Genomic DNA, 27,235 nt, shown 5'->3' on the forward strand with positions numbered 1-27,235 from the left:
ACTTAAATATCGTGGAATAAAAGTTCAACAACCCCAAATAGTAATCTATCCAGATGTATCACATCATTATGAATGGTGGATCCTTTTTGGTGTTGACTCACAACAATAGACTGGATTAATAATTACATATTTAGGTTCTTTATTTGTAAACTAGCCCCTTGACACATGCTCACGCATGTGCTAATTGGTTTTTTTATTTTTTATTTTTTTTTTATTTTTAGAATTAATAAAAGATAACAGGGTAGTTATGTTCCATAAAAGTAGGACCTATTATCTTATTTTGTTTTTAATTTTAATTTTTTTAATATTAAAAAATGTGAATTTACCATATTATCCTCATTTAATTAATAATTTCAATTCTTAATGTTTGAATTAACAAAGGGCATTTTCTAGTATTTTGAATGTTTCACCATTCTCTGCCTTTTGCTTTATATATATAGATTACAAATATTATATCTACATATATGTATATATGCAAAAATAAAAAAATAAAAAAAATAAAAAAATTTGTACATATTTCAACTTTGGATTTGTGTGGCTGATAGAATGATATTTATTTATTTATTTATTGGTATAAGGGGCGGGCTAACTTTCTTGATCAACTTATCTACATGAACGATAAAAATAATAATTTTTTGAATATATATATATATATATAATTTCATTTTATTAAGGAAATAGACATATTGTATACGTCATTTAAAATTAAAAATTGAAGGAATATAAAGTGCTTTGCTTATAAAAGAGGTTTTATAGTAAGCTTACAAAATACTACATAAAAGAAAAAAAGTACACATATTTTATGTTAATGAAACTAAATATTAACCCAAAAAAAAATTCTATCAGTAGAATTTAGAATTTAATTATTGGTAGGAAAATTGTAGAATCCGATCATATTCTAAAGTTCTTCAGCCGTTGGATCGTGATTAGGAAGAATCTACGTTGGAAGATCCAAAGATCCCTAATAGCAATTTAAGGTGCGAAAGTAAGCTGAAGAAACGCGCGTAGCACATTACTCTCACATGTCCCCAAAGCCGACCTTTTAAACCCAAAATTCAGAAGAAGAAAAAATAATCAAAATTAAATAAATAAATTTAAAGCCGAGAGAGACGACGCTCGGTTGTTTGTTGGTTCATTTGCTGTGTCTCTGCCAATCCAACGGCTTCTCTCTCCTCCTTTCTCACTCCGCTAACGCACGCTTCTCTGTCTTCTTCTTCTTCTTCTTCTTCATACGTGAAACCTCCGACTTGGGGTTCCTTTTTCGCGGGTTTGAATTTGGGTCGCTTCAGTATTTGATTCAGCCCCTAACGACGAAATTGAGGTTTCGGGTCGATCCGAATACGATCATTTTGCGTTTCTGAGTTCGATTTGATTGGAAGACGAACGAGTTCTCGAGAATGCCACAGGATTTGTCGTCGGACCAAGACACGGACGATGCTGATGCCGAGTTCGTGGAGGTTGATCCCACTGGTCGATACGGTCGGGTCAGTAGTCTTTACTTAAATTACTCTCCTTTTTTCTTTTTCCATTTATTTCCTTCTTTTTATTTGTTTGGTATGGTGTTCATTGATTTGATTTAGCTGCTTCACTTCTCATTTGTTTGGAAATTACTAAATGCTCTCAAGTCTTAAGCTTTTGTTCATCAAGTTGTCATTTGGGTTGATTTGTTGGTTCTGTGTATCAGTAATCAATTCTCTTTGTTTTTGGTCATTTGCAGTATAAAGAGATTCTAGGAAAAGGGGCTTTCAAGAAAGTGTATCCTTTCCCTCTTCTTTTTTATTTTTCAGTTGTTTTAGATTTTTAGTTGGATGCTAAATGCTGTTTGAACCATTGATAGTTAATATTCTGTTGAGGTCCAAGTGTGTTGTAGATCTTTTTTGTGTGTCCTTGATCGATATATGGAAACTTAGATATCGAGCATTTGATGAATTGGAAGGAATAGAAGTAGCTTGGAATCAGGTTAAAGTGGCAGATCTATTACGCAACTCTGAAGATTTAGAGCGGCTTTATTCAGAAGTTCATTTGCTTAAGACTTTAAAGCACAAGAACATAATTAAGTTTTACAATTCGTGGGTCGATGCCAAGCATGAGAATATCAACTTTATTACGGAGATCTTCACTTCAGGAACATTGCGGCAGTGAGTTTTCAGTGATGTATTGTCTGTAACATTCAATATTTCTAATTTATTTATGCTTTTGTTTAGTGTTTTAGTGTCGATTATAATGTAGATACCGGAGAAAGCATAAGCATGTTGATTTGAGGGCGTTGAAGAAATGGTCTAGGCAGATTTTAGAAGGCCTTTGGTATCTTCATAATCACGACCCCCCTGTTATCCATCGAGATTTGAAGTGTGACAACATTTTTGTCAATGGGAACCAAGGTGAGGTGAAAATTGGTGACTTAGGACTGGCTGCTATTCTTCGCCAGGCTCGCTCAGCACATAGTGTTATCGGTGAGGATTTATAAATAAAATTGTCATCTATGTTTTCCTTCTGCAATGGTGCTAGTGCAGAATATTTGAATTCAGAGATGACAATGTAATTGTTTCTGTCACTTTAGGTACTCCGGAGTTTATGGCGCCAGAGCTTTATGAAGAGGAATACAATGAGCTAGTAGACATTTATGCCTTTGGCATGTGCTTGTTAGAATTGGTGACCTTTGAGTATCCATATGTTGAATGTACCAATGCTGCCCAAATATTCAAGAAAGTGACATCAGTAAGGGCTTCATGACCATTGCCCCGTTTAAATTGATACACAGTTTCTATTGTTCCGTTAAATTTGTTGTTGGTTTGTTTTTGCTATCATAATTGAGAGCATTTCTCGTCCTTGAAACTTATATCATTTTGAAAGTTTCAACATGTGCAATCACCGGATCTGTCAAAGTCTCAATTGTTGTAGATAATGTAATTTTTCCATATGTGATGCATCATTCATCTCTTTTGATTGTGATGAATGATTCGTCTCTTTTGATTTTGTGATGCATGGTTCAGTTGTTTTGCTAGTCTCACTAGACCTACTATTTGGCTTAAATTGTAATGGATTTTGAAGCGCTGGGATTGAAAATTCATTCAGCATTGTGAATTTCTATATATTTAAAATGTTGGGGTAGTTTTATACATGTACGTTCAGTCTGCAAATTTTTCTACACTAGTGTGTCAAATTTCAGTTGTTGAAAATGTATGTAATTTCCCATTTGGCTTTTTGATTTGAGTTAATGCTTGAAATTCTAGGGATAATTATACAAACAACCCTGAAAGGTTGCAATTATAGGAATTCGAACTCAACATTGCTTATTCTGGGACCAGCATAAGTTTTGTTAGTTTGCCACTGTAAGTTGTTAGGATTGTGGCCAACGCTTATTTTATATTCTAACATGGTCCTTGTATCATTTCCTTTTCCGTTTGGGTAGGGAATAAAGCCAGCATCATTGGCAAAAGTGACAGATCCTGGAGTTAAAGCATTTATAGAAAAGTGCATTACGAAAGTCTCTGATCGTTTGTCTGCCAAGGAACTTCTAATGCATCCTTTTCTCCAATCTGATCAAGATCGTGAATGTAGTTCTCTACGACCTGAAACTCATTATTCAGGTAAGCAAGTTGTTTCTCTAGAGCTCAAAGGCTTTTTGTCTTATTCTCCTCACATTGTGACATGTTAGATGCAGAAGGCAGTTCTGATCAGATTGATATTGGAACAAAGGATATGGACCCTTCTCCTGAGACAAATAAAGACTTCACTGTGCAAGGCCAGAGGAAAGACGACACAATATTTCTGAAACTACGAATAGCAGATTCGACAGGTTACCTTTTCTTTCTTTTCCAGTTTATTTAATTTTCAGTCAAAGAAGTATTGTTTAATTCCACTTCCTGCTCTTAAATTGAGATATTTTCCACCTGGCCCCAGGTCACTTTCGAAATATCCACTTCCCATTTGACATTGGGGCAGATACTGCAATTGCTGTTGCTAGTGAAATGGTTCAAGAGTTGGACCTAACAGATCAAGATGTCACAACAATTGCTGAAATTATTGACGCTGAAATCCAATCCCACATTCCAGATTGGACATCCAGTGAAATTTCGGGAGATAATATTGATGGTGAGGTCTCAACTCCATATAGCCCAGTTTCTGAGTCTAAGGATGATCCTTCTGCCTTGGTACATGAGGCCATCCTTTCTAGTAATCTTGCATTAGAAAGACTGCCTTCAGGTCGCAAGTACTGGTCTGACTCACCCAAGGAAGGTAGTGGAAATTCTCCAGGGAAGCATGGGTTTTCTAACTTGCATTCTCCAGCAGATTCGGTCATTGCAGGAGGTACTGAAGACAATGAAAATTCTACTGGTAGCCATAGAGAGGAAGACGACCCAAACGGCAGAGATGCCTCTGATTCACCAAATGGTGGTACTGAGGATGATGAAAAATCTCCTGGTAGCCTTAGAGAGGAAGATGATCCAACTTGTGCTGGTGCCTCTGATTCACCAAATGGTGGTGGTCATGGTGCAGCTACTGATCTACATGTTATTAATGGAACTCATCCATTTGAATCAGAAGAAGTCAAGATCATTGCGGAGAAACTTGAGAATCTATTGGTAGAACAGAAAAAGGAGTTAGACGAGCTCAAGAGGAAGCATGAATTAGCAATATCAGATGTATTGAAGGAACTACCCCCGGTTTTCTGTCAAAAGGTTTTAGATATATGTAAGATAAAAATTCCGGACTACAAAATGCTTTATGAGGCAGACTGCTAAACCAAGCAATTTGCAAATTCAGCTTTTCTTGGCCCTGTCATGTCTCCAATTCCAGTGCTTGATATATAGATTATTCACTAGTTTTGCGGGTGACAGATAATAGAAATCACAGAGATGTTTTATACTTAGGTAAAGTTGGGGAGCATGAACTAGTAGCTGTATTTTATGCAGCTGGATGGATATTGAGAGAGATTTGTAATATAGATGCTGCAAGTCATAGCCTGGAGGACAGTCATGCTTGTCATCTAGATCAGCTTTTAGAGTGACCCCGGAGGCCCTGAGGATCCGGTACATGAACTCCCACGAATGATTTGTTTCTGCCTAGGTAAGACATTGGTCTGGCGAGTTGAAATGATGCCTAAAGATCAACGTGCTACCTACTTATGCTGAATACGGGGCAAAATATGGAGTTTATACCTGTACAGATAATTCTTTTACTTTCTTGCTTCGGAGCACATCAGTGTATGTTGAGCAAATGTGAAAATTAATTATAAATTCTTTTTTGTTGGTTTTACTTATTTGTTCTCTTGAAAAGGGACGATTAACTGGTGGTTAAGTTATTGTTGTGGCATGCTTGGGTTTATTGTTGCATTGGATAATAATCACAACATGACATTGATAATTGAACCTAGTTTTACTGCGTTCCAAATTGTTTTCACCAACCAAATTTGAGGTACTTTGCTCATGAAAACATTTTTGTATGGTAGATGTTGACTCCACGGTGTTTCACAAAAATTAAGGTATTTGAATCAATTACGTGTCACAAAATGAGTCTGGCTTTCTGGTTTGCCACCATCAACACAAATCACAATCAGTCGATTTCATACTTTTGAGCCACAACCAACCAGCTTCATGCTTAAGCTCTCGGAGATCTAGAGCCTCAAATGAGTTTAAGTGCTCCCAATTGGGTTCTATAACTCTCTGGACTAGACCGACTCTCACTAACAACCAAAAATAGCTCTCCACTGAATCCTGAAAACCATTTGAAATTTCAATTCAAGCATTACTTGAGCTACAAGTTCTTTATAATTAACAAAAGACTTAAATTCTTTCCATGAGTAAAACTCGATAAGTGTCAGAATCAATAAGTGCTTTACTACTGGAGTCAGAAATAGTTTTTTCGAAGTTCAGTAGACATAAGTAGTAACGATTTTGCACTCATGGTTTAACTTTTGACACTTAAATTCGAGTGTTTTTATAACTTCTATATTCTAAAAATGTGATTTTTATTTTATTTTTTGTCAAAGTTAGGAAGGGGTAGAGAGATTTTCTCAGATCCACTACGAAAGTGTCATGAGAATTTGAATTTAAGATCACTAGTATGCAAGTTAGGGCCTCTTCCATTGGACTCATTGACTATGTGATTATGTGAGCGTAAATGACTGCTAAAATGGCTAAACTAAGTACATGGATAAGTTGTAACATGTTAATTGGGCCAAGAATAGGTTGGTAAAACCCACAACCCTTTTGGTCCTAGAGGAAGGAGGGCTATACACGTGTGAGAATATAACGCAGGTTGCACATAAACTCTCAAATTTCCACCTGTAACCGACGAAAATAATCCCTCCAAAACTGAGGCTGGGAAATGGATAGACCACCCATATGAGGCCCTGTTTTGTCTTCGAAAGGATAACATACATCACTCCCCCTCTCACCACTCCCCCTCGTCAGTCCTCTCCTCCTCCTTCATTATCCCAAAACCCCAACACCCAATCCCCATCTCTATCTTCTCCCTCTCCTTCTCTCTCTCTCTAAAGATTCAATCTTGAATCTTCCATGGCAATTTCAACAGCAGCAGCAGCCTCAGCTTCCTCAAAGCTCACTTACCCATATGCCTCTCAGTCCTCTCAGCCCTCACCGGCCTCCTCTATCTCCATTAGACCCTCTTCCAAGCTAACCCATCTCTCCTCTTCCTTCCTCAACCCCTCCACCATCCTCCACCTCACGCCCACCACTACTCTCCCCCTCCACCACCACCACCACCGCAGTTTCACAGTCAAAGCTGCTCGAGGTAAGTTCGAGCGCAAGAAGCCCCATGTCAACATCGGCACAATCGGCCACGTCGACCACGGCAAGACCACTCTCACTGCAGCTCTCACCATGGCCTTGGCCTCCATTGGAGGCAGCGCTTCCAAGAAGTACGACGAAATCGACGCCGCCCCAGAAGAGCGCGCTCGTGGAATCACCATTAACACTGCCACAGTCGAGTACGAGACTGAGAATCGGCACTACGCCCACGTTGACTGCCCCGGCCACGCCGATTATGTCAAGAACATGATCACTGGAGCTGCTCAGATGGACGGTGCGATTCTTGTGGTTTCTGGTGCTGATGGGCCAATGCCACAAACCAAAGAACACATCTTGCTGGCCAAGCAAGTGGGTGTGCCTAACATGGTTGTGTTCTTGAACAAACAAGACCAGGTTGATGATGAGGAGCTTCTGCAGCTTGTGGAATTGGAGGTGCGTGAGTTACTTTCTTCTTATGAGTTTCCTGGTGATGAAGTTCCTATTATTTCTGGGTCTGCTTTGTTAGCTTTGGAGGCTTTGATGGCCAAGCCTACTATCACTCGTGGTGAGAATGAATGGGTTGACAAGATTTATGAACTTATGGATTCTGTTGATAGCTATATTCCGATTCCTCAGCGCCAGACTGAGTTGCCATTTTTGTTAGCAATTGAAGATGTGTTTTCGATTACCGGTCGTGGGACTGTGGCCACTGGCCGTGTTGAGAGGGGTACTATTAAGGTTGGAGATACAGTGGACATTGTCGGTTTGAAGGACACAAGGAGCACCACTGTGACTGGTGTTGAAATGTTTCAGAAGATTCTTGATGATGCTATGGCTGGTGACAATGTGGGGTTGTTGCTTAGAGGGATACAAAAGATTGATATTCAGAGAGGGATGGTTTTGGCTAAGCCCGGGACGATTACCCCACATACCAAGTTTGAAGCAATTGTGTATGTGTTGAAGAAGGAAGAGGGTGGCAGGCATTCACCGTTTTTCTCAGGTTATAGGCCACAGTTTTACATGAGGACTACTGATGTCACTGGAAAGGTGACTTCCATAATGAATGATAAGGATGAAGAGTCCAAGATGGTCATGCCTGGCGACCGTGTCAAGATTGTTGTCGAGCTGATAGTTCCCGTGGCTTGTGAGCAAGGAATGAGGTTTGCTATCAGAGAAGGAGGGAAGACTGTTGGAGCTGGTGTTATTCAATCCATAATTGAGTGATAGAAAGAAAGGCTTTCTTGGCAGTAAATGCTCTTCACTCTTTTTTTTTGGTGGTGTCAAACTTGAACTCATTTTGATTTTATTTAGTTTTGACATTTTAAGCAATTTCCACAGTCAAATGTTATATATTTTGTAGGTTCATCACCATGTGCTCCGCTCATGTTTCTAGCCTAGTTGAATGATATGCTTGTGATGATTCAATGTGACTTTGGTTGAACCTATTATCAGAAACTTTTTCACGGGCATAAAAATGAGATCGGGCACTGCCTGTCGAGGTGAATTCTCCTTAATGCTTCATATGATTTGTTCAAATTGAACCTGTGGAATTTGCTTCTTTGCCATGTTTTTGCCACTCGTTTCCTAGCTCTAGCTCTAATTCTTGAATTTGGTGAACTTGAGTGTTATTATTCAGCACGGATACAATTCTCTGGACGTGCTTTTTGTTTACACAAGGCATTTCTTGTGTAATCAAGATATTGAAACTTGCATGTGACCCCTTTTTTTCTTTTTCTTTTTTTCTTTTTAATGTGAGAGCTTTTTTAATTTTTAATATTTGATTCGGCAAACGGGAGCTATTATTGCGTGAAGAACAATAAATAAAATAAATTACAACTCCCAGTTTGGTAGCAAAAAATGAAAAAGGATTTGCACTCCATATTTGATCCCAATTCGGTCTGGTTAATACTCCAACAATCAGTGCATCAACTGATTTGGGCATTTCCAACCCAAATATACCAACGCGATATAGCTAATTAATGTTGAATATTAATACTACACCCTAAATGAAGAACTTATTCAGATTCATATAATAGTACGTTAATTGATTATACCACGTGACGGTATTCTCGTACCACACAATTTGTGAATAACTTTGGAAAGTATGTTCACGACATTGCCTGAAAAGTAGTCAACAAAATTTCGGTAGTCATGTATAGATAAATAGATATTTTATCCGCTAAGCCTTACTCATTATGGAAAGTCAGCCTTTGAAACAGGCTGTTGATATAAATAGACATAAGGATAGATTGTACACAATGTATACATATTTCCTCAATTGTCCCCATCCAAAGACAACTACTCTATCTTACCTAATATAGAAACTATATGACTTCCTAAAACCATTCCCACTGTGTATACTGCATGATCTTGGTGACTAAGATAAGATCAGTCTTCCACTTTTTCCAGAAAATTTTGTGCTCTGAAGAATTCATAGATCCAAGAATACGGTTGATGTAATCAACTGTTGCACGAAAGCCGCTCTCTGCCTTCGCTCTTCTTTATCCTTTTCACAGCCTTCATCTGGTGAAGAGGACTTAGCACTGCAAAAACAAAATGTATCAGCAACAGGGCATCAACAGGCCTATTCTCATAAAGCATGTATTTTTTGCATAACCCTCACCAAGATATATTATTTGACATATCACATATCTAAAGACCAGTCACTGCCAACAAAGCAAAAATGGAGGGCAATGCAAGAGTAATAAAGGGAATGAATAACACATAGATGGTTCATTCACATTCCTGGTTTACCCGATGGAGCACCAATAACAAGTAACTTGACCCACTCAATGGCAAACATGGAGGTAAAACTAAGTGAAAAACTCTGAAGCTTAAATGAAACAATCTAGTACTCCATCTTGTTGAAACAGGTGGGCGGTTCGATCTATTGGATAACAACACTGATTTTGCACGTCATATCAGTGAAAAGATAAAACTATGCAGATATTGGCAGGGTTTCCTGTTTCCTATTTATCTTCATCTATCCCGCTGAAAACTGCTTAACTGGCGTGATGGCAATTAATTGTCCTTAACTTGTAGGGAAAAAGGAAGTTGGTTGGAAAAGAAGATAGCATCACATTTCCAAAGCACAAAGTACAGAGCCCAGATGACATAAAAAGCATTATCCCATAATTCTCAGATGATTAGGCAACTTTTCAAATATATGCAGTTAAGGCATCAACCAAACACCTAGAATGATAACAAACTCACAAGTAAAAGTTCCAATACGAACAAACAAAGCGAAGCTATATAGTATTCATTGGTTTTAGAATCAGTGAAAGCAAAAGATTATATAAGTGGTTACGACACAAACACAGACAACAAGAGAAAAGATGATGCAACTATCATTTGGATAACTTAGGCCTAAAGAAATAAATAGTTCAAGGGATTCCCAAAATCAAGATATCTTCAAGAATTTGAAACTTTCAATGAAGAGCAGATTTAGATGCAATGTAAGGCTTGCTTAAATACCAAACATCGTAGGGTTAGGAAAAAAAAAATTTGTTTCTTTGGTAAGCATATGAACAACAAATCTTTCAACAATTATTTTCTGCCTTATAAAATCATGAAATTCCTGGGTTTTCGCAAGACCCATTTGCATTTACATCTCTGGTCCATAATACATTGATGCATGTTAAACTAAGATCTCTTAAGTTTACAATCCCTGTCTTTATCTCCCACTCACGAGTCACGACCACTAATATCTTAAAGTTGTACTTTCATAAAAGAACAAGAGTATACCTTTTCAAGCTGGAAGTGATAGGGGCATTGATATTGGAACAAATATCTTCCGGAATACCAATAGGGTCTGAAAAAGATATATTGCAGATAAATGGTGAGAGGAGAGGATCAGGTGCAGATTCATGTGCAGATGCCCTTCCGTTCTTCAGCAGTGCCTTTCCAAGCATTGCTGAACTACCAGTCCACAAACCCGCTTTTTGAGATTTTCTCCTGTGCTGAAAAGCATAGATGACTCCTTTAAGGTTCCAACATGATCAACAAACTTTTCGACCAAATTAACTATATTGTAAATCTATGATCCCATATAGGCAATAATACCTTGAACGAGCTTGCATGGTGCACCATAAAATGTCCAACTACATCTTTCCCTAGATTCGCTGCACACATAGGACAAACCTGGAATAACGGGATTAGAGCAGCCATCAGGTTCAAATTCTAACTGAAACATCATAAACTGGTGGCAATAATTTATATTTTCCAATTGCATCTTCCCTTATTTATAATATTATAAATTTTGGAAGGCCTTCCCATTTACCATACCCTAAATGATTCAATGCACTTTACTAAGTAAATCTATCAATTTCAAGCAGCATCCTTTTTGTAATCAAAATGGGAACCATCTTGATTGGATGGTTCATTATTGACTCAAGAATATGATATTGATAATGCTAATCTCATTTAAATCGCACACAACAAAATATCTGGTAAAGAAAAGCACGCACTGCATTTTTAAAGTCAAAGCAGTGTTCTTCCTCCAAGTGGTTGCAGAGCATTGGGACTTCAATATCCACATAACAGAAAGGGCATGGAAAACAAGATTTTGCATCGTCATCTCCTTCAGAATCTTCCGAAGCCATATGATTATCTGTTTTAACATATATAGAAAATAAAAGATCAATACATAGATATATGACATGGATGGACATATATGTACACGCATTCATAGAGACATGTCGATTAATATATCCAAATCACAGGATCAAACAATGCAAATATGGGCGCATGCACACACACAGAGACACGTAAATATATATATCAGAGTGAGCCACCCCAGGCTATCTCCAACACGCAGATCTTACTCTGGCTACAAGAAACTACTAAAATGAACTCTTTGCAGTGTTTAGTGACTAAATATGGACCAACACCACTTGACTTTTGCCCAAGAAGACAATAGGCAGAGCCTAAACAAATATACATTCATCTTCTTATCTATGAACTGCATAAGCTGCAAAGGAATTAACCAGGCTCAGCAACCATCTGAAGATGGATTTGTAATTTTTCTCCATATGTTTTTCTATCAAACCTTAATTTTCTCACCTTCATTCCAACTAATTCTGTAAGCTGGTTCCTCCTCGTCATCATCATCATCTTCACCTTCATGAATGACAACACTAGAAGCATCACGCTCCCACTTACTCTCAAGCGTGAAGGAATCAGTACCTAATGACTCAGATAAAATGCCTTCTGTTTCCTTCAATATCTGCTCTCTCAGGTTCTCCAGATAATCCAGATAATCCTCATATTCTGAAATTTTTACATTTAAACTACTGAGCTGATCCGACTCTTGATCCACCAACTCTTCATAATTTTCATCCTCTGTATCTTCTTCATCTTCAGTATAATTTGTCATGCGGATAGATTCTCTTAATCTCTTTTTTGGGCGTTGATTAGCCTCAAATATAATTATAACTTACCCACCTTATTAATCAAAGGAGTTTCTTCTTTCTATGGTCTCCTGGCAACCCTAATTCTAAGAAAATTAGGGCCCGAATTATCACTAGAATCTTCCTCCATGGCCCTGCTTCTTATAGGAAATCTTTACTGTAATATTACACGCATGGAAGGCTTTTATAAACGTATCTAGCAACTTTCTAAAATTACCTAATCTAGCATGAAGGATATGATGAAATCCCAAAATTTTCGGACTTTTATTTATTAATTAAAAGATGATATTTTCCGATAATGCCCACAACAAAGTTACCCATAAATTTCAAGGAGAACGCTCCCCATTTGAAAATTCAAGCAAAGTCGTACTCTTCACAATGTGCGTGTTGCTTTGACAAGAAACTAAAAGAAAACTAAAGAATCGAAAGCCAATTTCTTTCTTAAATCCAACCAAGTTTTCAGCTTTAAGCCCAACCCAGTTCTTGATAACTCTCACTCACAAAAGCCATTGCTTTACTTAAACATCAACGAAACGAAACTGAAATCAGCTAGTAAAATACCCTTACTTCAATTCCCAAAACTCTACCCAGACAATGAGAGAATTTGACAAACTAAAAAAGGAAACAATTTTTTTTAAAATAGAAATGTTGAAGCACACATGAGAGGTAAAAATTAAAAAATAAAGAAAATCTAAGTACCATAGTGAAGCCGAGCAGCATGGGCAGCAGAGAGGCTCTTGGCTGCTTGAACCCTGGAAGCCCACGAGTCAACGTCCATGGAATCAACTCTCCGGCGACCCAAGTCAGCTTTTTCCGGCGAGAAGTGTTAGAAACCGTCCGTACGGGAAATAGGTTTGGATCAAAGGCTTAAAGTTTCTACCTTTCAGATTGAGGAGGGGTGTGGTGATGTTTTGCTTACTCACTCATATATTGCTCTGATACTGAAAGCTTTCCTGACACACAAAAGATGTTTGATGCATAGCTGACACGTGGAATTTTTCCATTTAATTACATCATTGCTTCTTTTCTTTTCTTTTTTTCAATTAAATAATTGTACATGTTAATTTCAGAACTACTTGTCAATTGTCATCTTTTGCCAAAGTACAGAGAACACATGATTTTATTCTATTTTCAGTGTTATTTATATAAAATTGTATATTTGTTTTCCATGGAGCATTGACATGTATTTGCAGCATGAATATAAATAATTAATGACATTTTTTAATGACCACAAAAGAAAAGAGAAGAGAAAAGGAATAAAAAAGAACTTGGTTTATATGACTCGTGTGAAATACCTTTCTTCACATCACATGGAAGCTTTTGGCTGTCTTGAAAGAAGCTAAAGATGTTGATGTCAAACTTCTTTGGCTACTTTATCTGACTGTGAATGACGTGCGGAAATTTGGTCAGATTTGAGTTTTGATTTGTTTTTTAAAGGAAGAAAAGATTAAAGAAGGAAAGAAACAAATATGTTGACTGTTAGCAAATCCAATGTAAGATATTAGCTTCAAATGTGCCTCTTATTTTAGACACTAATTATGCCACCTGTAATTTAGAAATGTTCATAAAAAGAACTTTCATTAAAATAACAACTTTACTTTGTTTGTAAGCATTTCGCTTTTACATTGGGAGCCTTTTAATCACGCTTCTCACTCAAATTACAAACACGTGTTGTTCTTGAAAATAACACTTCGCACTATTTTTTACTATACTCAAATTTGTTGGGGGTTTTCAAACTCGTGGGCTGACTAGAAATAGAAACTAATGACATGATTAAATTTAATGACAAAGATTTAGGCAAAAGCTAGGAAAACAAAATGGAGTGACAAGAAAGAATCAGTTTCCAGAGCAGACAACCTATCCAGGAAGGAGATAGGCAGGGCATGCGATAACAAGTTGGACAAAAAGTTGCTTTAGTGTGGGAGGATGGTGGAGTGGTGCATGGACTTGGACCAGGACGGTGCATTACACCTAAAAAAAGGGCCAAACAACAAAGCTGAAAAGATTGTGGTGGGGCATTTTCTTATAAAGACAGCTCAATATCATATATATATTTTTACTTGTTCCCTAAGTTCTAAAAGATTGAAACCCATCAAAGGGGTTTTTTTGTTTTTTAAAATAATTATTATTATTAAAGACTAGTGTCTACTTAGTTTAGTGATAAATAGGGGGCTGTTTTGCTTGCTTTGCAGCAAAGGAACTTCCCAAAAGCCAAAAAGAGAGGAGAGAAGGAACTAATGGCATCAGAATATGAGTGGAGATCCCATTTGGGTTTTCTGGGTTATTTGGGATGAGCCCTTACCTTTACAACAAGTCCAAGAGAATATTTGGGTTTGGGCTGAAACACTGGGAAATTATGAAGAGGTCTAATCTTAGACTGGGCTACAGGTATTCATGGTATGGGCTATCAGTAGCTTGACAGAAAAAGAAACTAAAGGAAATCTTTCGAGTCAAAATCAATGGAGATCTATGAGTAAAAACTTTGGACAGTTTTTGGCAGATACTATTGTTTTAAGATGGAATTCAGGGACAACTGGACAATCATGAGGAAGAAGTCATAGCCTTTTGGCAATTGTGTCTGTTAATTTGTTAACACTAAGCTTTCATAAAGAGATTTTGTTTTGTTTTTTACACTGTCACCAATAAAGATATTATGTTAATTTTCCTTTGCTCTGCCTCCATGTTCATACTTTAACACAGAGAGAGAGAGAGAGAGAGAGAGAGAGAGAGAGAGAGAGAGAGAGTGTGTGTGTGTGTGTGGGGCTGAGAAGGCTAAGCTAAAGTCATTATAACTATTTAACTTTTATGAGTTTAGAGCCCCATATGGTACTTGGTATCCAGGTAAGGCTTGAAACTAAGGGTGCAGCCAAAGTGAAAGTTTGCCCCATATTTAACATTGGTGGGGAAATAGGAAGGCCACACATTTCATGATATCATTTACCATCATTCTGTTGATTTTTTTTATTAAAACAAAAAAACAAAAAAACAAAAAAGTTGAGAAAGATGAATGATTATGGTACTCAAGAAAGCTTTATCATGTTTTTAACAGATGAGATCTCATAGCTGGAAATTATATCTGCCCAGGGACCAGTAACATAAAACAAACTCATAGTCAACCTATGCTTTTCATGATTATTTAAGAATTTGAAAGAAAATAAAAATGTACTCATTATTGGGATATGCCAGCCACTGCTGCTAAACAGTCTTTGAGTTGTGCTCAATTTGTGTGTTGGGTGTAAAAGGAAAAAGATTTAACAGTTGGTCAAATTTTCATAGAAAAAAGAGAGAGCCAGCAGCACCAACCATTGTGGTAAATCAGCACATATATGCTGCATAACAGCAGACAAATTGCCCCAAATTGGATGAAAAAAATTCAAGATGGCAAAGCTTACATATGCATCTACAGTGTCACCCAAATTAGAGTAGCAGTGACAAAAATGACAAAACCACAGCTCAGTTGCCCTTTCCTTTAAGCAGGCTTTGTAATAATTTGAATGATATCTCCTGAACCACTAGCTCAACAGAATGATGATAAAACCATTAAGAAGAACAAGAAGGAGAACTATAAGGCATGTTTATTTGTCTAACAAAAAAAAAATCCAACTTGTTGATTTTAAAGTCTATCTAATTAATAAGTCAGAATTGCAGAATGCATAAGCCCATTCAGAACCTGACAGTTTCATACTCAATGGCTTCTGGACTTCAGGGACTTTGTATTTTTACCAAGAATTATGAACATCAGAAGTAAATAATAATAACAACAAATCCAAATCCGATCTGCATACTACGAAAACATATATATATTGGATGTTTTAGTACACATATTACAATATCACCCATCTCAATAGGAAAGGTCTTCAAAAAAAAAAAAAAAAGTCTTACAAGGAACAAGGTAATATGAGAACATGCAGGACAGCAACATGGTATTTGCTGCACATACTCAAAAACCAAAAAGATATATAAGAAGAACTAAAACTGAAAGGAACCCAGAAAAAAGAAGGTGATCGGACCAGGAGAGCTTCATTCCCCCGTGAATATGGATCGATGCTATCGACACCTACATCACTATGCTTGGCCTTGGAGGAGGAGGAGGAGGAGGAGGAGGAGAGACCTCAAACTTCTTTAAATGGCAGCTCCAAGAACAAACACTCATCTCTTGAAGTTGAGAGAGAAGCTTAAATTGCTTCCAATATTGAACTTCCAAAACCAAAACGTTCATGCTTAATGTGACAAATTCAAAAGCAGCCACCATGGTTATCATGGGAGGGAGAAGGAAAGAGCCAGAGAAGTAGCTAGCTAGGGCATGTTATGAGGAACTCACAGAACATATAAACATGGACATATATATATATATAGATAGATAGATATAGAAGTGGCTAGGAAATTGGCTTTATTTGCAGAGACAGACAGGTGAAATATTGTGATGCACGCATACTGTGGAGACCTAATCTTATATTCCCGCATGCACGTTTTTTCTCTTTAATGAACAGTCTCAGGGCACGTTTCCACAGGAAAAGGAAAGCCAAGAAACAAAAGATATAGGACAGTGGAGGAGTTTTTTGTTTTGGAGGTGGGATTCATTTGAAGGGTAACAAATTTTTCAAGGCAAAGCAAACTAGCAAAGCATACATGGTGCCCCAAAGGTGGGGCTAGCCTAGCTCCTTGTAAAGCCAACCCCTTCATCACAAAGGATCTTTATCTATGTTGGTCTTTGAATTTTTTGCTCTTCTCTCTTCTCTTTTGGTCAGTTCATGTCAAAAAAGGATTATAATTTTCTTTTTGTGTTGCTTTTGATGTGTTCGGTGGTTTGATTTGGGGTCACTCTGTTATTTTCAGAATCTTATGAGATCAAATTATAATCTTCAGACATGTGTTTTAGCTGGGTCAAGACTCAAAATTGTACTTATGTCTTGTGGTTGACCATCTAAATTTCATTATGACACAGTTAGACCATGATTTGCTTTAGGAAAGATAAAAATATGTATCATAATTTATTCCTACCTAAGCTCATGCTCATGATATGCCAAAATATGTACTAGTCTATGAATTAGTTTGTCCGCTAATACTACTATGTATCTAAGTCATTCAGATTTTACGTCATTCGTCTTTATTGAATTTTTAACTTTGATTCGTTTAGCGTATGTTATAACCATAATACTTTTTGAAAATACAATATTTTCCTTGTTAACTTATTGTATTTAGTGGGGGTTTCCATTTGTCTTGACAACTGATTGACACTCTCCACCTAAAGGGCTCAAGATAAGATTGCAACGAATGTCTCTATCAAATGGCTAATGTCTTTCAATCTCGCAACGGCCATTTTTCTGTAAGCTTCCCGATTGAAAAAGGAATAAAGGACCACCGTTGTTATGTTGCGTAAGGTCTTTACCCAAACCTTTCCACAGCCCACAGCACACCTGGCCCCACCTGCCTCCTCTCCCATAACCAACTGCCACGTGTATTTAGACTTGCAGGGAGCCTCGCACGCCCGTTGAGAGAAAAAAAAGGGCGGGTTCCGGGTTTCACTTTAATAACCGAACCCAACTTCGCGTGAAAGATACTAAAGGTGGGTGGGGCCGATAAGAAACCTCCCTACAGCAGTGGTGGGCCCCTCCTTGTGAAAGTCTTACAAACACATGGGCCCCCATTTGGTTTCGACAAGCCCATGGGCTCCAATTTGGACGCAACTCAATTCGGGTTGACCCGAAAAGGCTTAAACCCTGGAAATCCCCTAATTGATATCATTGGCTTCTTCTGTGGTGTAGTCTCAGTGAAAAAGTATAGCAGCCATGAATCGAGCAAAGGCAGCGTTGCTCAAAACCCTTGGCTTCGCCAACGCGCTCGTGTTGACCAGGTCCTACGTCACAACTCGGCCGATTTGTTCTCAGGTGACTCAATTCCCTCACCTCTCTCACTTTCATTCTGATCAATCATGCGGTTTTCATTTCCTCAATACCCATCAAAGCCTGTTCTTTTCCTCGGCCCCCAACTCGGTTTTGCAACTGGTTTTGGCCAACCAGTGGTCCGCTGAGTTGGAGAACGAGTTATCTGAGTCCTACCCATCACTGACCCACGATGCAGTTATCTATGTTTTGAAGAAACTGGATAAAGACCCAAAAAAGGCTTGGGATTTTTTCAACTGGGTCTGTGAGAAAAATGGTTTTAAGCCAAGCTCTTTGGTGTTTAACTTGATGCTTGGGGTTTTAGGGCACAAGGATTCAATGAAACAGTTTTGGATCACTCTGAGGCAAATGAAAGAGCAAGGCTTTTACATTGAAGTGCAAACGTATTCGGCAATCGCTGAACGGCTTAAAAAGGGGAAGATGGATAATGATGTTGTGGCTTTCAAGCATTTTTTTGAAAGGATGATGAAAGATAATGCGACGGATGAGGTTGCGAAGAAGGTGGCCGATGTTGTTTCAGGGTCAGAGTGGAGTGCTGGGATTGAGAAAGAGTTGGGGGAGCTTAAAATTACGTTATCTGATAATTTTGTCGTAAGGGTATTGAAGGAACTTAGAATTTGCCCATCGAAAGCTTTGAGCTTTTTCCATTGGGTCGGTCAAAGTTCCGGTTATGAACACAATACTATCACATATAATGCAGTTGCAAGGATTCTTGCACAGGCTGACTCAATTGGGGAGTTTTGGAGTGTGATTGAGGAAATGAAGGGTGCAGGTCATGAACTAGATTTGGACACTTATATAAAGATTACGAGGCAGTTTCAGAAGAGCAAGATGATGGAGGATGCGGTGAAGCTATATGAGCTCATGATGGATGGCCCGTATAAGCCTTCTGCTCAGGATTGCAGCATGCTTTTACGGAGCATCTCAGCAAATGATAAACCAGATTTGGATATGGTGTTTAGAGTTGCAAAGAAATTCGAGTCTGCAGGGAATACACTCTCTAAGGCTGTTTATGATGGAATTCATAGGTCTTTGACAAGTGCGGGCAGTTTTGATGAAGCAGAGAAAATTACGAAGGTTATGAGAAATGCAGGGTATGAGCCAGACAACATTACATACAGTCAGTTGGTCTTTGGACTTTGTAAGGCCAAGAGACTTGAAGAAGCCTGCAAAGTGCTGGATGAGATGGAAGCAAATGGGTGTGTTCCTGATATCATGACTTGGACCATTTTGATTCAAGGACACTGTGCTGCTAATGAAGTTGACACGGCGCTGGTTTGTTTTGCAAAGATGATCGAAAAAGGCTGTGATGCTGATGCTGATCTACTGGATGTCTTGATAAACGGATTCCTTAAGCAGAGGAAGATAGAGGGTGCATACAAATTGCTTATTGAAATGGTGAATATGACTCGTTTAAGACCTTGGCAAGCCACATACAAAAATCTTATCGAAAACCTGTTAGGAGTTAGAAAACTCGACGAAGCATTCGCACTTCTTCATTTAATGAAGAAACAGAGCTACCCACCTTATCCAGATCCTTTTGTCCAATATTTATCAAAATTTGGTTCAGTGGAGGATGCTGCAGAATTTTTCAAGGCATTGTCTGTGAAGGAATATCCCTCGTCTGCCGCTTATGTCCATGTTTTCAAATCATTCTTTAAAGAAGGTAGAGACTCTGAGGCCAAAGAACTGCTTTATAAATGCCCTTATCATATTCGAAAACTTGGTGAAATTTCCAAACTTTTTGGTTCTACAGAAGGCAAGCAGACTGCTGCTTGACATGTATTTGTTGTAGTAAAGTTCATGGTCAACTACATGAACTGTAACGTCTGCACATTTTTCAACACAATAGGAAATTAGCCTCTCTTTCTTATTTTCTTCAATGTTAGTCCATTTTAAAGTTATTCCTGTCAATTGATGCATACAGCCTACCATTTATGAGATCTCAGGAAGGGCGTGATGCTTCAAAAGAATATAGCCAGTTTGATGTTTTTGTATAGCTTTCTTTTTTCATTTTTCTTTTTTCCTTTTTCGGGTACAGATTATATGATAATTTTAACGATAATCTTCATCACAAAGGAAAGGAAGCTGCTAATGCTTGAAAATGAATTAGATTATAAGTCACAGTTTGCAGTAGGCATAAAAATACATTGTTCACAAGATGTGAAAATTAGTCGATTCAGTCAGGTAGCTCAGAACGCTCCCTCCTAGCTGTATCTATCATTGTACTCAAGAATTTGCTTGGGTCGCAACCATAAGGACTTGCAAGAGCCGCATGCCCTAGGAATGGAAGCTTTCTTAAAGATCGTCCACTCAATCCCTAACCAAAGTAAAGAAGCAAAATCAACAATCAAATAGCTTTATAAAATAGAAAAAAAAAGGGACTAATTTAGAAGGCATTGAAGAATCAGTTCCTCACCTCACATGCTTCTGCTGTTTCAAGCAATTGTTTACACATGTGTAGTGTTCGGGCATCTTGAACCTCAGGCATATTCAATTTCTCTTTCAAGCTACCGTAGTTAGGAAGCATGAGGCTTTCACAATCCTAAAATTCACAATGTTCATTAGACATGGCTTCAATTTGAAACTTCCCCACATTAGCACTTAATGGAGAAGGTAATATATTAAAGCTTTAACAAATATGGTATCTGAAGAAGGTAAGACATGGACCTCAAAATTTGATAAAATTCCTGTTCGTATAAGTTCCTGCAAGCAGGACCTTAGAATTTCATAACGCGCTTGCAGAGTTGGGGGGCCGACATATGCTTTTATATCAGCTCGATCAACAAACGCAATATCTGCAACCCAATAAATGGTAAATACATAAATACTCAGATTCTTAGAGTTTTTCCGCCTTCGACACAGAAAATAAAATATATCATTGGGGAAAGAGCGAGGAGGATAAAAAATGCTCCCAGCAAACAAAAGAAAGAACACCAACAATAAGAAAAAATGAGAATATCATTCAGCTAAAAACTTTGATCCCAGCAAATAGGTTGGAAATTAGGGAATGCGGGAATCTGCTTCTGTAGCATATTAATATACAGCAATGCCTATCTATTTTTATAGCTCCTCAGAACCACAGTGGATTGGAGGCTGATGAGAATACTATCATAGGCAAACCACAAATAGGCTAAACCGTTTTATACAGTGAGAAACGTACATAAACTATTTCCGAGCTACAACTTTCCACTCCAAGTTAAAGATGAAAAATAGCAAGCAAACCCAGGGAAGTTCATTTACCATGTTAGGAAATTGATTACAGGCTTACCAATAGCAGCCGTTATGTTGGATGTTGTCAGAATTATCACATTCGGTGCTGATTTCAACTTGTCCAGCTGAGTTAGCAGCGCATTCACTACCTGGCATGTCATTTTTTAGGTGCTATTTGGACGGAAAATGAGCTAGTGTGAACCATATCCAAAAAATTTCTCTATGTTCACAATATGTTCAATCAAAAAGCTTAGAAAGTATTCTAGAATAGGAGAAATGTGAGAGCATGGTACCCGAATAGAATCTGAAGGTTCAGAACCAGATAGAGCAGCTTTTCTAGCAGCAGCGAGGCTTTCAACTTCATCTGCAGCATCACCGCATATATATAATCACAACCCAGATGGAAGAAAGATGACCATGAAATCAGAAATCACAGTAAAATTAAATCTCACCAATCAAAACAAATACCAGATTGTTTTCCTCTTCTACCATCTCTTGAATTTTTTGGAAAAGCTTTGCAACCTAAGATTGAAAAATATTTTATACAAACTGCATATACGAAATCCCAACTCTTGTTTACAAAGAGCAGAAGCATCTTTTGAGAATTATAATATCAACTACGTACCAATTTGCCACTCTCGGAGAACCATTTACTGAATAAAGAATGTGCATTAACTTCAATCAATTGGCACTGTGGATATCTGCAATGCATAAAGTAATGAGTCTGGAAATTTACGCACACAGGCTTCCATTTTAGTAATATATAATCGTCTGAACAAAACAATACATAAACAAACCTGGAGTTAAATCGAATAGATAGTTTTTGAGCCAGTGCTTTACATAAAGAGGTTTTTCCAGTGCCTGGAGGTCCATGTAAAAGAACAATGCTGCAAAGGGATAGAAACAATCATATTGGTGCTAAAGAGCAATTCCCCAATAATCATAAAATACAGGCATATGTGTACACAGATGAAATCAACAAACAAGTCCTTACCGATTCCATGACACAAGGAAAGGATTGACACCCTTCTCAGTAAAAAGCAACGCACTAGCTGCATACCGCAGTAACCTTTGCTTGAGACCAGATTCATAAATTAAGCTGGAAAGGTAAAAGACCATGTCACAACATCAGTTGATCTCAACCTACTAATGGGGGAAAAAGTAAATAGGTAGCAAATTAACCTTTCCCACATCCCATCAAATTCCTTCGCAGGAAGAATCCATTCATTAAAGGTAGAAGGTTGTCCATCGCCACTTACGTCCTCACATGCTCCCTCTTCGCTAAGCTGACAAAGCAAATATGAGAAAAAGATCAATACTCGAAACAGATATTGAGTCGCAAAGCAGTTCAGATGTCACGGGCAGTACCAACTCAGACAACCCTTACCACCAGGCACCAAATAAAGCAGAATTCTAAAAGACGATAGTAACAGACTGTTGCTAGTTAAAGATAAATAAACAAAAGCAAACTGATACACCTACTGCCTATGCTATTCATGAGCACTGCAATTCACCTGAAAAACATGCACAACAGGCTTCACTTGCCAGAACAAAAGGATCTCATGGTTCTGCACCCACTCATCTACAAAAATAAACAGTTCAGTAATCAGAAATGGTGAATATCTGAAAACTGCATCATCCTCCTCCTCCTTTATATGGTTAGAAAAGAAATAAAAATAGTGCTGCAGTCAACTTTCCATTTTATCAGATGAAAAAGTTCAGCTGATAAAAAGTTGCAATATTGAGCACAGCTGATCATCAAGTTTACAAAATTTCTTCTCTTTTCCTTCAATATTTTATTAACCTCAGTGATCAAATTCATAGATAAAGAAAAATAAATAAAAAATACCCGTGTCACAAATACAGATTCTTTGCACATTTTCCGTCAGGAACTGATCGTCGGGCGGCACGGGCACAGGTCCATCAGTATAGCTTAAACTCCTCTTTTCAAGCATTCTAAGCATTTAACAAAAAGGAAACCAAAAGAGACGTTAAAACGAACATATAAAACCCAATTAAGATACAACTGAGAATCATTGCTCGAAAGTCAAGATTAATGGAGTTTAGTAGCACACCTCTCAACGGCTGACCGTACATCGTCAATCCGAGCTGTGCTTGAGGGCTTGAGGGAGACTTCAACTGAAACCCACAATCAATTTTCTTTAAAGAAAGTAAATTTACAACTAAATCATCAACACAACCTCAAATTGGAACAATTTGAAACTCAAAATGATGAAGATGAAGTCGAACCGACCTGAAACAAGTACTTTGTCTTGGGGAAGACTAGGAGAAGGAGCTGAGTCTACAGCGATGAAGCCGTTTTGGTCCGGAATCACGGTGTCCTGAGGGTTTTGCAGAGAGATCTCCATGGGACTGGGAGTACTCATTTCGGGTTTCGGGTTTGAGAGACTATGAAGCGGAAAGCATCACACAGAGAATCGAGACCAGCTTGGAGGGGATGAGCCAAACCCTAGAGCCCAAAGAGAAATCCGGTAAATTGTTCTTCAAAATGGGCGGGAATATTTTGAAACTTCGTGTCCAGCAATTTATAATATACATTTTCTTTTTCAAATAAATTATATCTTTTTTTATTAGTTTTATAAGATTTGATTTTTTATTATCTATACTAGCCCTTGACACATGCTCACGCATGTGCCAATTGGTTTTCTTTTTCTTTTTTATTTTATTTTTAGAATTAATAAAAGATAACAGGGTAGTTATGTTCCATAAAGGTAGGACTTATTATCTTATTTTGTTTTTAATTTTAATTTTTTTAATATTAAAAAATGTGAATTTACCATATTATCGTCATTTAATTAATAATTTCAATTCTTAATGTTTGAATTAACAAAGAGTATTTTCTGGTATTTTGAATGTTTCACCATTCTCTGCCTTTTGCTTTATATATATAGATTAGTCTCTCTGCAAGCGCTTCCGCACCTGCAAGAGGCTTTTTATTTAAATTTTTTTTAATGTATTTTAGAATTAAAAAAGATAATTGGTAGTTATGTTCTATAAAAATAGGATTCATTATCTGACTTTTCGTTTAATTTTAATTTTTTTAATATAAAAAAGTGTGAATTTACCATATGAAAAGTGCAAACAACGCTATTTGATCTATAATAATTGAAATTCAAATAAAGTTAGAACTCTAATTTTTTTTTCTTTCTTTCTTCAACTTACCCAAAAATGTCTTGACATATTGTGTATTAATGATTTAAAAATGAGTTCCTCATGTTTTAAACTTGAGTTAGTTTTAAGTATATGTTTTACAATTTTCTGCCTTTTACTTTATATATATAGAAGCACAAGTTAAAAATTCTTAATCACATTACCTTCTTTTTTTATATAAACGAACTCACGTGCATAATGGGAATCACATCCGCTCTAACCAACTTGACCAAGTCCATATCTGCAACATTACTTTTTTTGTAACCATAGATTTATTACGAAGTTAACCTTTTTAATACATAAAAAGGTTTACCTAATTAAATTATTAATTGTTCTTAACCAGTTACATTTGTTTTCAAAATATGGATTTAAAAAAATATAAGAGAGATGTCTTTTCTTTGGTAGCACCATGAATGGAAATGGGGCCTTGCCCAGCCCACTTTGTATGCTTATTTTCCATTTTGTATGTGTTCACCTCACATGCCCATGAAAGATAAAATCATCATGTCACCAAAAGGATGTGATTTGCCAACTTATCTCACTCCTTTCTAATGGTAGCGATGTGAGGCTCTAACTTTCCCAAGATAACATGGCCCATACAAGACTTTGTTAGAGAAGAAAAACAACCATGAAGAAAAAGTTACAGCCTGAGGATGACAGAGAACTTGAAATTCTCAAGGCTGTGGCACAAGCTTGGTACAGCCACTCCAGCGGCTCTAGGCCCACGTCCGAATTTGATGCTCACCGGAGAAATTTCACAGGCAGATTACCGTCTCGGTTCAAGCTCGAAGCGATGAGAAAGTCTACATCAGCTAGTAATCAGGCTAGTGGTTATGCAGCATGGGACTTTGGGCAGTCACTATGGGATGCTTATGAGATTGTGGCTGTGTCCAAAAGGTTAGAGACTGGGTTATTCGTTGATGAAAATCCATTCAATAAGCTGGATAGTCCGACCCGAGTCATTAGGAGGCGTAGGGAGAGCAAGCACAGCCTCAGAAGTTTGTTTGATAAAATGTCTTCAAGGAGATTTAATGAGGCTGATGTTCCACCTGATAATGATACTTAATTCTGGTCCTTCTGTGAGGTTCTTGTCTCTTTTTTTCTTCGCAGGATTTTCGTTCTTGTTAATGTGAATTGCAGCTCAAGCTTACCTTACCATCGCAATTTTCTTCTAATATAGCAAACAGGGGAATGGGGTGGGGAGAGCTTATACTTGGGTCATTGTGCCTATAACTTTTTACACCAGAAGTACATTAATAAGAGGAGTCTGAATGGACCTTTTTTTGTGTGTGTGTGTTTGTGTTTGTTTGTTTGTGTTGTTACGTGCCAGTGTACCTATGCTTAAGAATAATCCTCTTTTGCCTTTTTCCGAATTCCTCCATGTATTCTTTATGGCTTCTTATCTATGTTTTGTGTTTTGATGCTGGTGGTGGTTTGGTGAGATCTGTAGATGATTGATTTTGAAGTGACAAGATATGCAAAACTATATTCAGTTCTATACCAGCTTTTATCATTACCTAAATAAGGCTTGGATCAATGCTTTCTTTTGGGGATCAAATACCCTACAAGTTGAGACCTTTGCTTTAGAATCTCTTCAGATGCATAGTCCAATTTGATCTTGAAAATGATAAGTTATTCCCCACATTATTGTGGTGCTGGTCCTGGAACCTGATAGATGCCCTGCCATGGGCTTCAGATCAGGTGCTCAAAACAAAGATGGCATAAGACATGTGGAAAGCACGATTCGATTCGATATAAACATATTTTCCCCCACATCACGGTACTCTTGTCATCTGATATTCCAATGAATTGGCTGAACTTAACTACTTTAGGTTGGTAGCTCAAGCCCTATGCTAGCCATACATATCAATATTGCAGCACTTGGCTGAGGCAGGCTCAAGCAAGCCAGTTAAATATTTGGTACCTTTGACCTATCAAAGAAAACGCTTCTGAAGGGCTCTTGGAGGCCATTTTTCTGCATAACTTGTACCTCTAGTAGTATTAGTATATGTATTGTCGTCCATTCCTTCAACTTCAACAGAAAAAGTTAAAGCAAATGGGAGGCCACATCTCTGATGTTCATACGGCCATTGCTTTGCTGCATTAATAACAAGAGCAGTATACCAGCAGAGGAGTAACCCATCAAAACTATGAACAAGAACAGCAATAACAGCAAATATAACTATAACTTTAACTTGCTTATTTAATAAGTGAAATGCATTTAACTTGACAATGGCATCCTACTAAGAGCCAAGGAACTTCAGCATTTATAAAAGACAGGCACTTTATTTATGTAACTGGTGGTGTAGGGTAGCACACTAGTTTATGACCGACGCTCTCCAAAAGCCTTAACGCCCTTTGAAGGTCTTCCACTTGCACAATTCAAATCCCTTGTGCTTGTCCTCGATGAAGCCGTCAGCTTGAACATCGACGGTTTCCTCAAAAACGACGCGGTTCCCATTCTTGTCACTCTGTGTGACTCTCTCAGTCACTTTAACTGACTTGTGAGCCTCAGGGATGCGCTGCTTTTCCTGGTAACCGCCATAGTCCTCTCTTACACTGGCTTGGTTGTTGAAAAGGGTTTGGCCATAGTGAGGGACTTCAGTGAGAACACTAGGGGCTCTTACGATCCTTTGAACATGAGAATAATAATCCGAGCCATTTTGGCGCTTGGTTGGGTACTCGTAGCTTCTGCTCATTTTTCTGCAATCACAAGTTGAAAGTATTAGGAGCATTAAGCTTCAATTTATAGACAGAAATGTTTTGCTTTTATTCTAAAATGATAAGT

The 27,235-nt window shown here is 37.7% G+C and overlaps 6 protein-coding genes across 9 annotated transcripts; 4 read left to right on the top strand and 2 right to left on the bottom strand.

Moving 5' to 3' along the window:
* LOC18776328 (probable serine/threonine-protein kinase WNK3) lies at window positions 944-5,263 on the top strand. 3 transcript variants are annotated; one of them, XM_020563919.1, is made up of 8 exons: window positions 944-1,484; window positions 1,718-1,755; window positions 1,911-2,138; window positions 2,230-2,453; window positions 2,561-2,718; window positions 3,413-3,590; window positions 3,668-3,799; window positions 3,904-5,263. In XM_020563919.1, the coding sequence occupies exons 1-8, from the start codon at window positions 1,398-1,400 to the stop codon at window positions 4,743-4,745; spliced, it is 1,887 nt and encodes a 628-aa protein (XP_020419508.1). In that variant the 5' UTR covers window positions 944-1,397; the 3' UTR covers window positions 4,746-5,263. The 3 variants fall into 3 exon arrangements, with proteins under 3 accessions (XP_020419508.1, XP_020419506.1, XP_020419507.1); XM_020563917.1 differs by having other exon boundaries at window positions 951-1,484; window positions 3,659-3,799; XM_020563918.1 differs by having other exon boundaries at window positions 953-1,484; window positions 3,665-3,799.
* On the top strand, window positions 6,358-8,273 carry LOC18775972 (elongation factor Tu, chloroplastic). Its single transcript, XM_007209903.2, has one exon. It carries the CDS (start codon window positions 6,522-6,524, stop codon window positions 7,974-7,976), a length of 1,455 nt encoding a protein of 484 aa, XP_007209965.1. The 5' UTR covers window positions 6,358-6,521; the 3' UTR covers window positions 7,977-8,273.
* On the bottom strand, window positions 8,884-13,092 carry LOC18776789 (protein DEHYDRATION-INDUCED 19 homolog 5). 2 transcript variants are annotated; one of them, XM_007210472.2, is made up of 5 exons: window positions 12,860-13,092; window positions 11,219-11,361; window positions 10,815-10,892; window positions 10,497-10,711; window positions 8,884-9,295 (listed from the first exon to the last, which is right to left on the bottom strand). In XM_007210472.2, the coding sequence occupies exons 1-5, from the start codon at window positions 12,936-12,938 to the stop codon at window positions 9,184-9,186; spliced, it is 627 nt and encodes a 208-aa protein (XP_007210534.1). In that variant the 5' UTR covers window positions 12,939-13,092; the 3' UTR covers window positions 8,884-9,183. The 2 variants fall into 2 exon arrangements, with proteins under 2 accessions (XP_007210534.1, XP_020419509.1); XM_020563920.1 differs by lacking the exon at window positions 12,860-13,092 and adding an exon at window positions 11,871-12,162.
* Window positions 17,923-20,076, top strand: LOC18777349 (pentatricopeptide repeat-containing protein At3g48250, chloroplastic). The gene has a single exon (XM_020564479.1). It carries the CDS (start codon window positions 17,950-17,952, stop codon window positions 19,840-19,842), a length of 1,893 nt encoding a protein of 630 aa, XP_020420068.1. The 5' UTR covers window positions 17,923-17,949; the 3' UTR covers window positions 19,843-20,076.
* LOC18777317 (pachytene checkpoint protein 2 homolog) lies at window positions 20,142-23,893 on the bottom strand. The gene is made up of 14 exons (XM_007209063.2): window positions 23,531-23,893; window positions 23,352-23,415; window positions 23,126-23,232; window positions 22,791-22,858; window positions 22,459-22,562; window positions 22,271-22,375; window positions 22,074-22,163; window positions 21,902-21,977; window positions 21,729-21,798; window positions 21,570-21,640; window positions 21,335-21,425; window positions 20,734-20,861; window positions 20,483-20,608; window positions 20,142-20,383 (listed from the first exon to the last, which is right to left on the bottom strand). The coding sequence occupies exons 1-14, from the start codon at window positions 23,661-23,663 to the stop codon at window positions 20,243-20,245; spliced, it is 1,374 nt and encodes a 457-aa protein (XP_007209125.1). The 5' UTR covers window positions 23,664-23,893; the 3' UTR covers window positions 20,142-20,242.
* On the top strand, window positions 24,933-25,943 carry LOC18776000. The gene has a single exon (XM_007209002.2). It carries the CDS (start codon window positions 25,076-25,078, stop codon window positions 25,511-25,513), a length of 438 nt encoding a protein of 145 aa, XP_007209064.1. The 5' UTR covers window positions 24,933-25,075; the 3' UTR covers window positions 25,514-25,943.

Source organism: Prunus persica, chromosome G5 (assembly GCF_000346465.2).
Source record: "Prunus persica cultivar Lovell chromosome G5, Prunus_persica_NCBIv2, whole genome shotgun sequence".
Lineage (NCBI taxonomy): Eukaryota > Viridiplantae > Streptophyta > Magnoliopsida > Rosales > Rosaceae > Prunus > Prunus persica.

Bases quoted from the DNA above. Each gene is read 5' to 3' on its own strand.
- LOC18777317 (XM_007209063.2), bottom strand. From the start codon at position 23,663: ATGAGTACTCCCAGTCCCATGGAGATCTCTCTGCAAAACCCTCAGGAC. The intron at 21,426-21,569 runs GTACCATGCTCT...ATGACATGCCAG, and splicing joins AACCTTCAGATTCTATTCGG to GTAGTGAATGCGCTGCTAAC. The intron at 20,609-20,733 runs GTCCATGTCTTA...TGTGAATTTTAG, and splicing joins GAATTTTATCAAATTTTGAG to GATTGTGAAAGCCTCATGCT.
- LOC18776789 (XM_020563920.1), bottom strand. From the start codon at position 12,126: ATGACAAATTATACTGAAGATGAAGAAGATACAGAGGATGAAAATTAT. The intron at 11,362-11,870 runs GTGAAGATGATG...ATGTTAAAACAG, and splicing joins TAGTGTTGTCATTCATGAAG to ATAATCATATGGCTTCGGAA. The intron at 9,296-10,496 runs GTATACTCTTGT...TTGTTTTTGCAG, and splicing joins ATCACTTCCAGCTTGAAAAG to TGCTAAGTCCTCTTCACCAG.
- LOC18776000 (XM_007209002.2), top strand. From the start codon at position 25,076: ATGAAGAAAAAGTTACAGCCTGAGGATGACAGAGAACTTGAAATTCTC.
- LOC18776328 (XM_020563917.1), top strand. From the start codon at position 1,398: ATGCCACAGGATTTGTCGTCGGACCAAGACACGGACGATGCTGATGCC. The intron at 1,756-1,910 runs GTATCCTTTCCC...ATGGAAACTTAG, and splicing joins AAAGGGGCTTTCAAGAAAGT to ATATCGAGCATTTGATGAAT. The intron at 2,719-3,412 runs GTAAGGGCTTCA...CCGTTTGGGTAG, and splicing joins TATTCAAGAAAGTGACATCA to GGAATAAAGCCAGCATCATT.
- LOC18775972 (XM_007209903.2), top strand. From the start codon at position 6,522: ATGGCAATTTCAACAGCAGCAGCAGCCTCAGCTTCCTCAAAGCTCACT.
- LOC18777349 (XM_020564479.1), top strand. From the start codon at position 17,950: ATGAATCGAGCAAAGGCAGCGTTGCTCAAAACCCTTGGCTTCGCCAAC.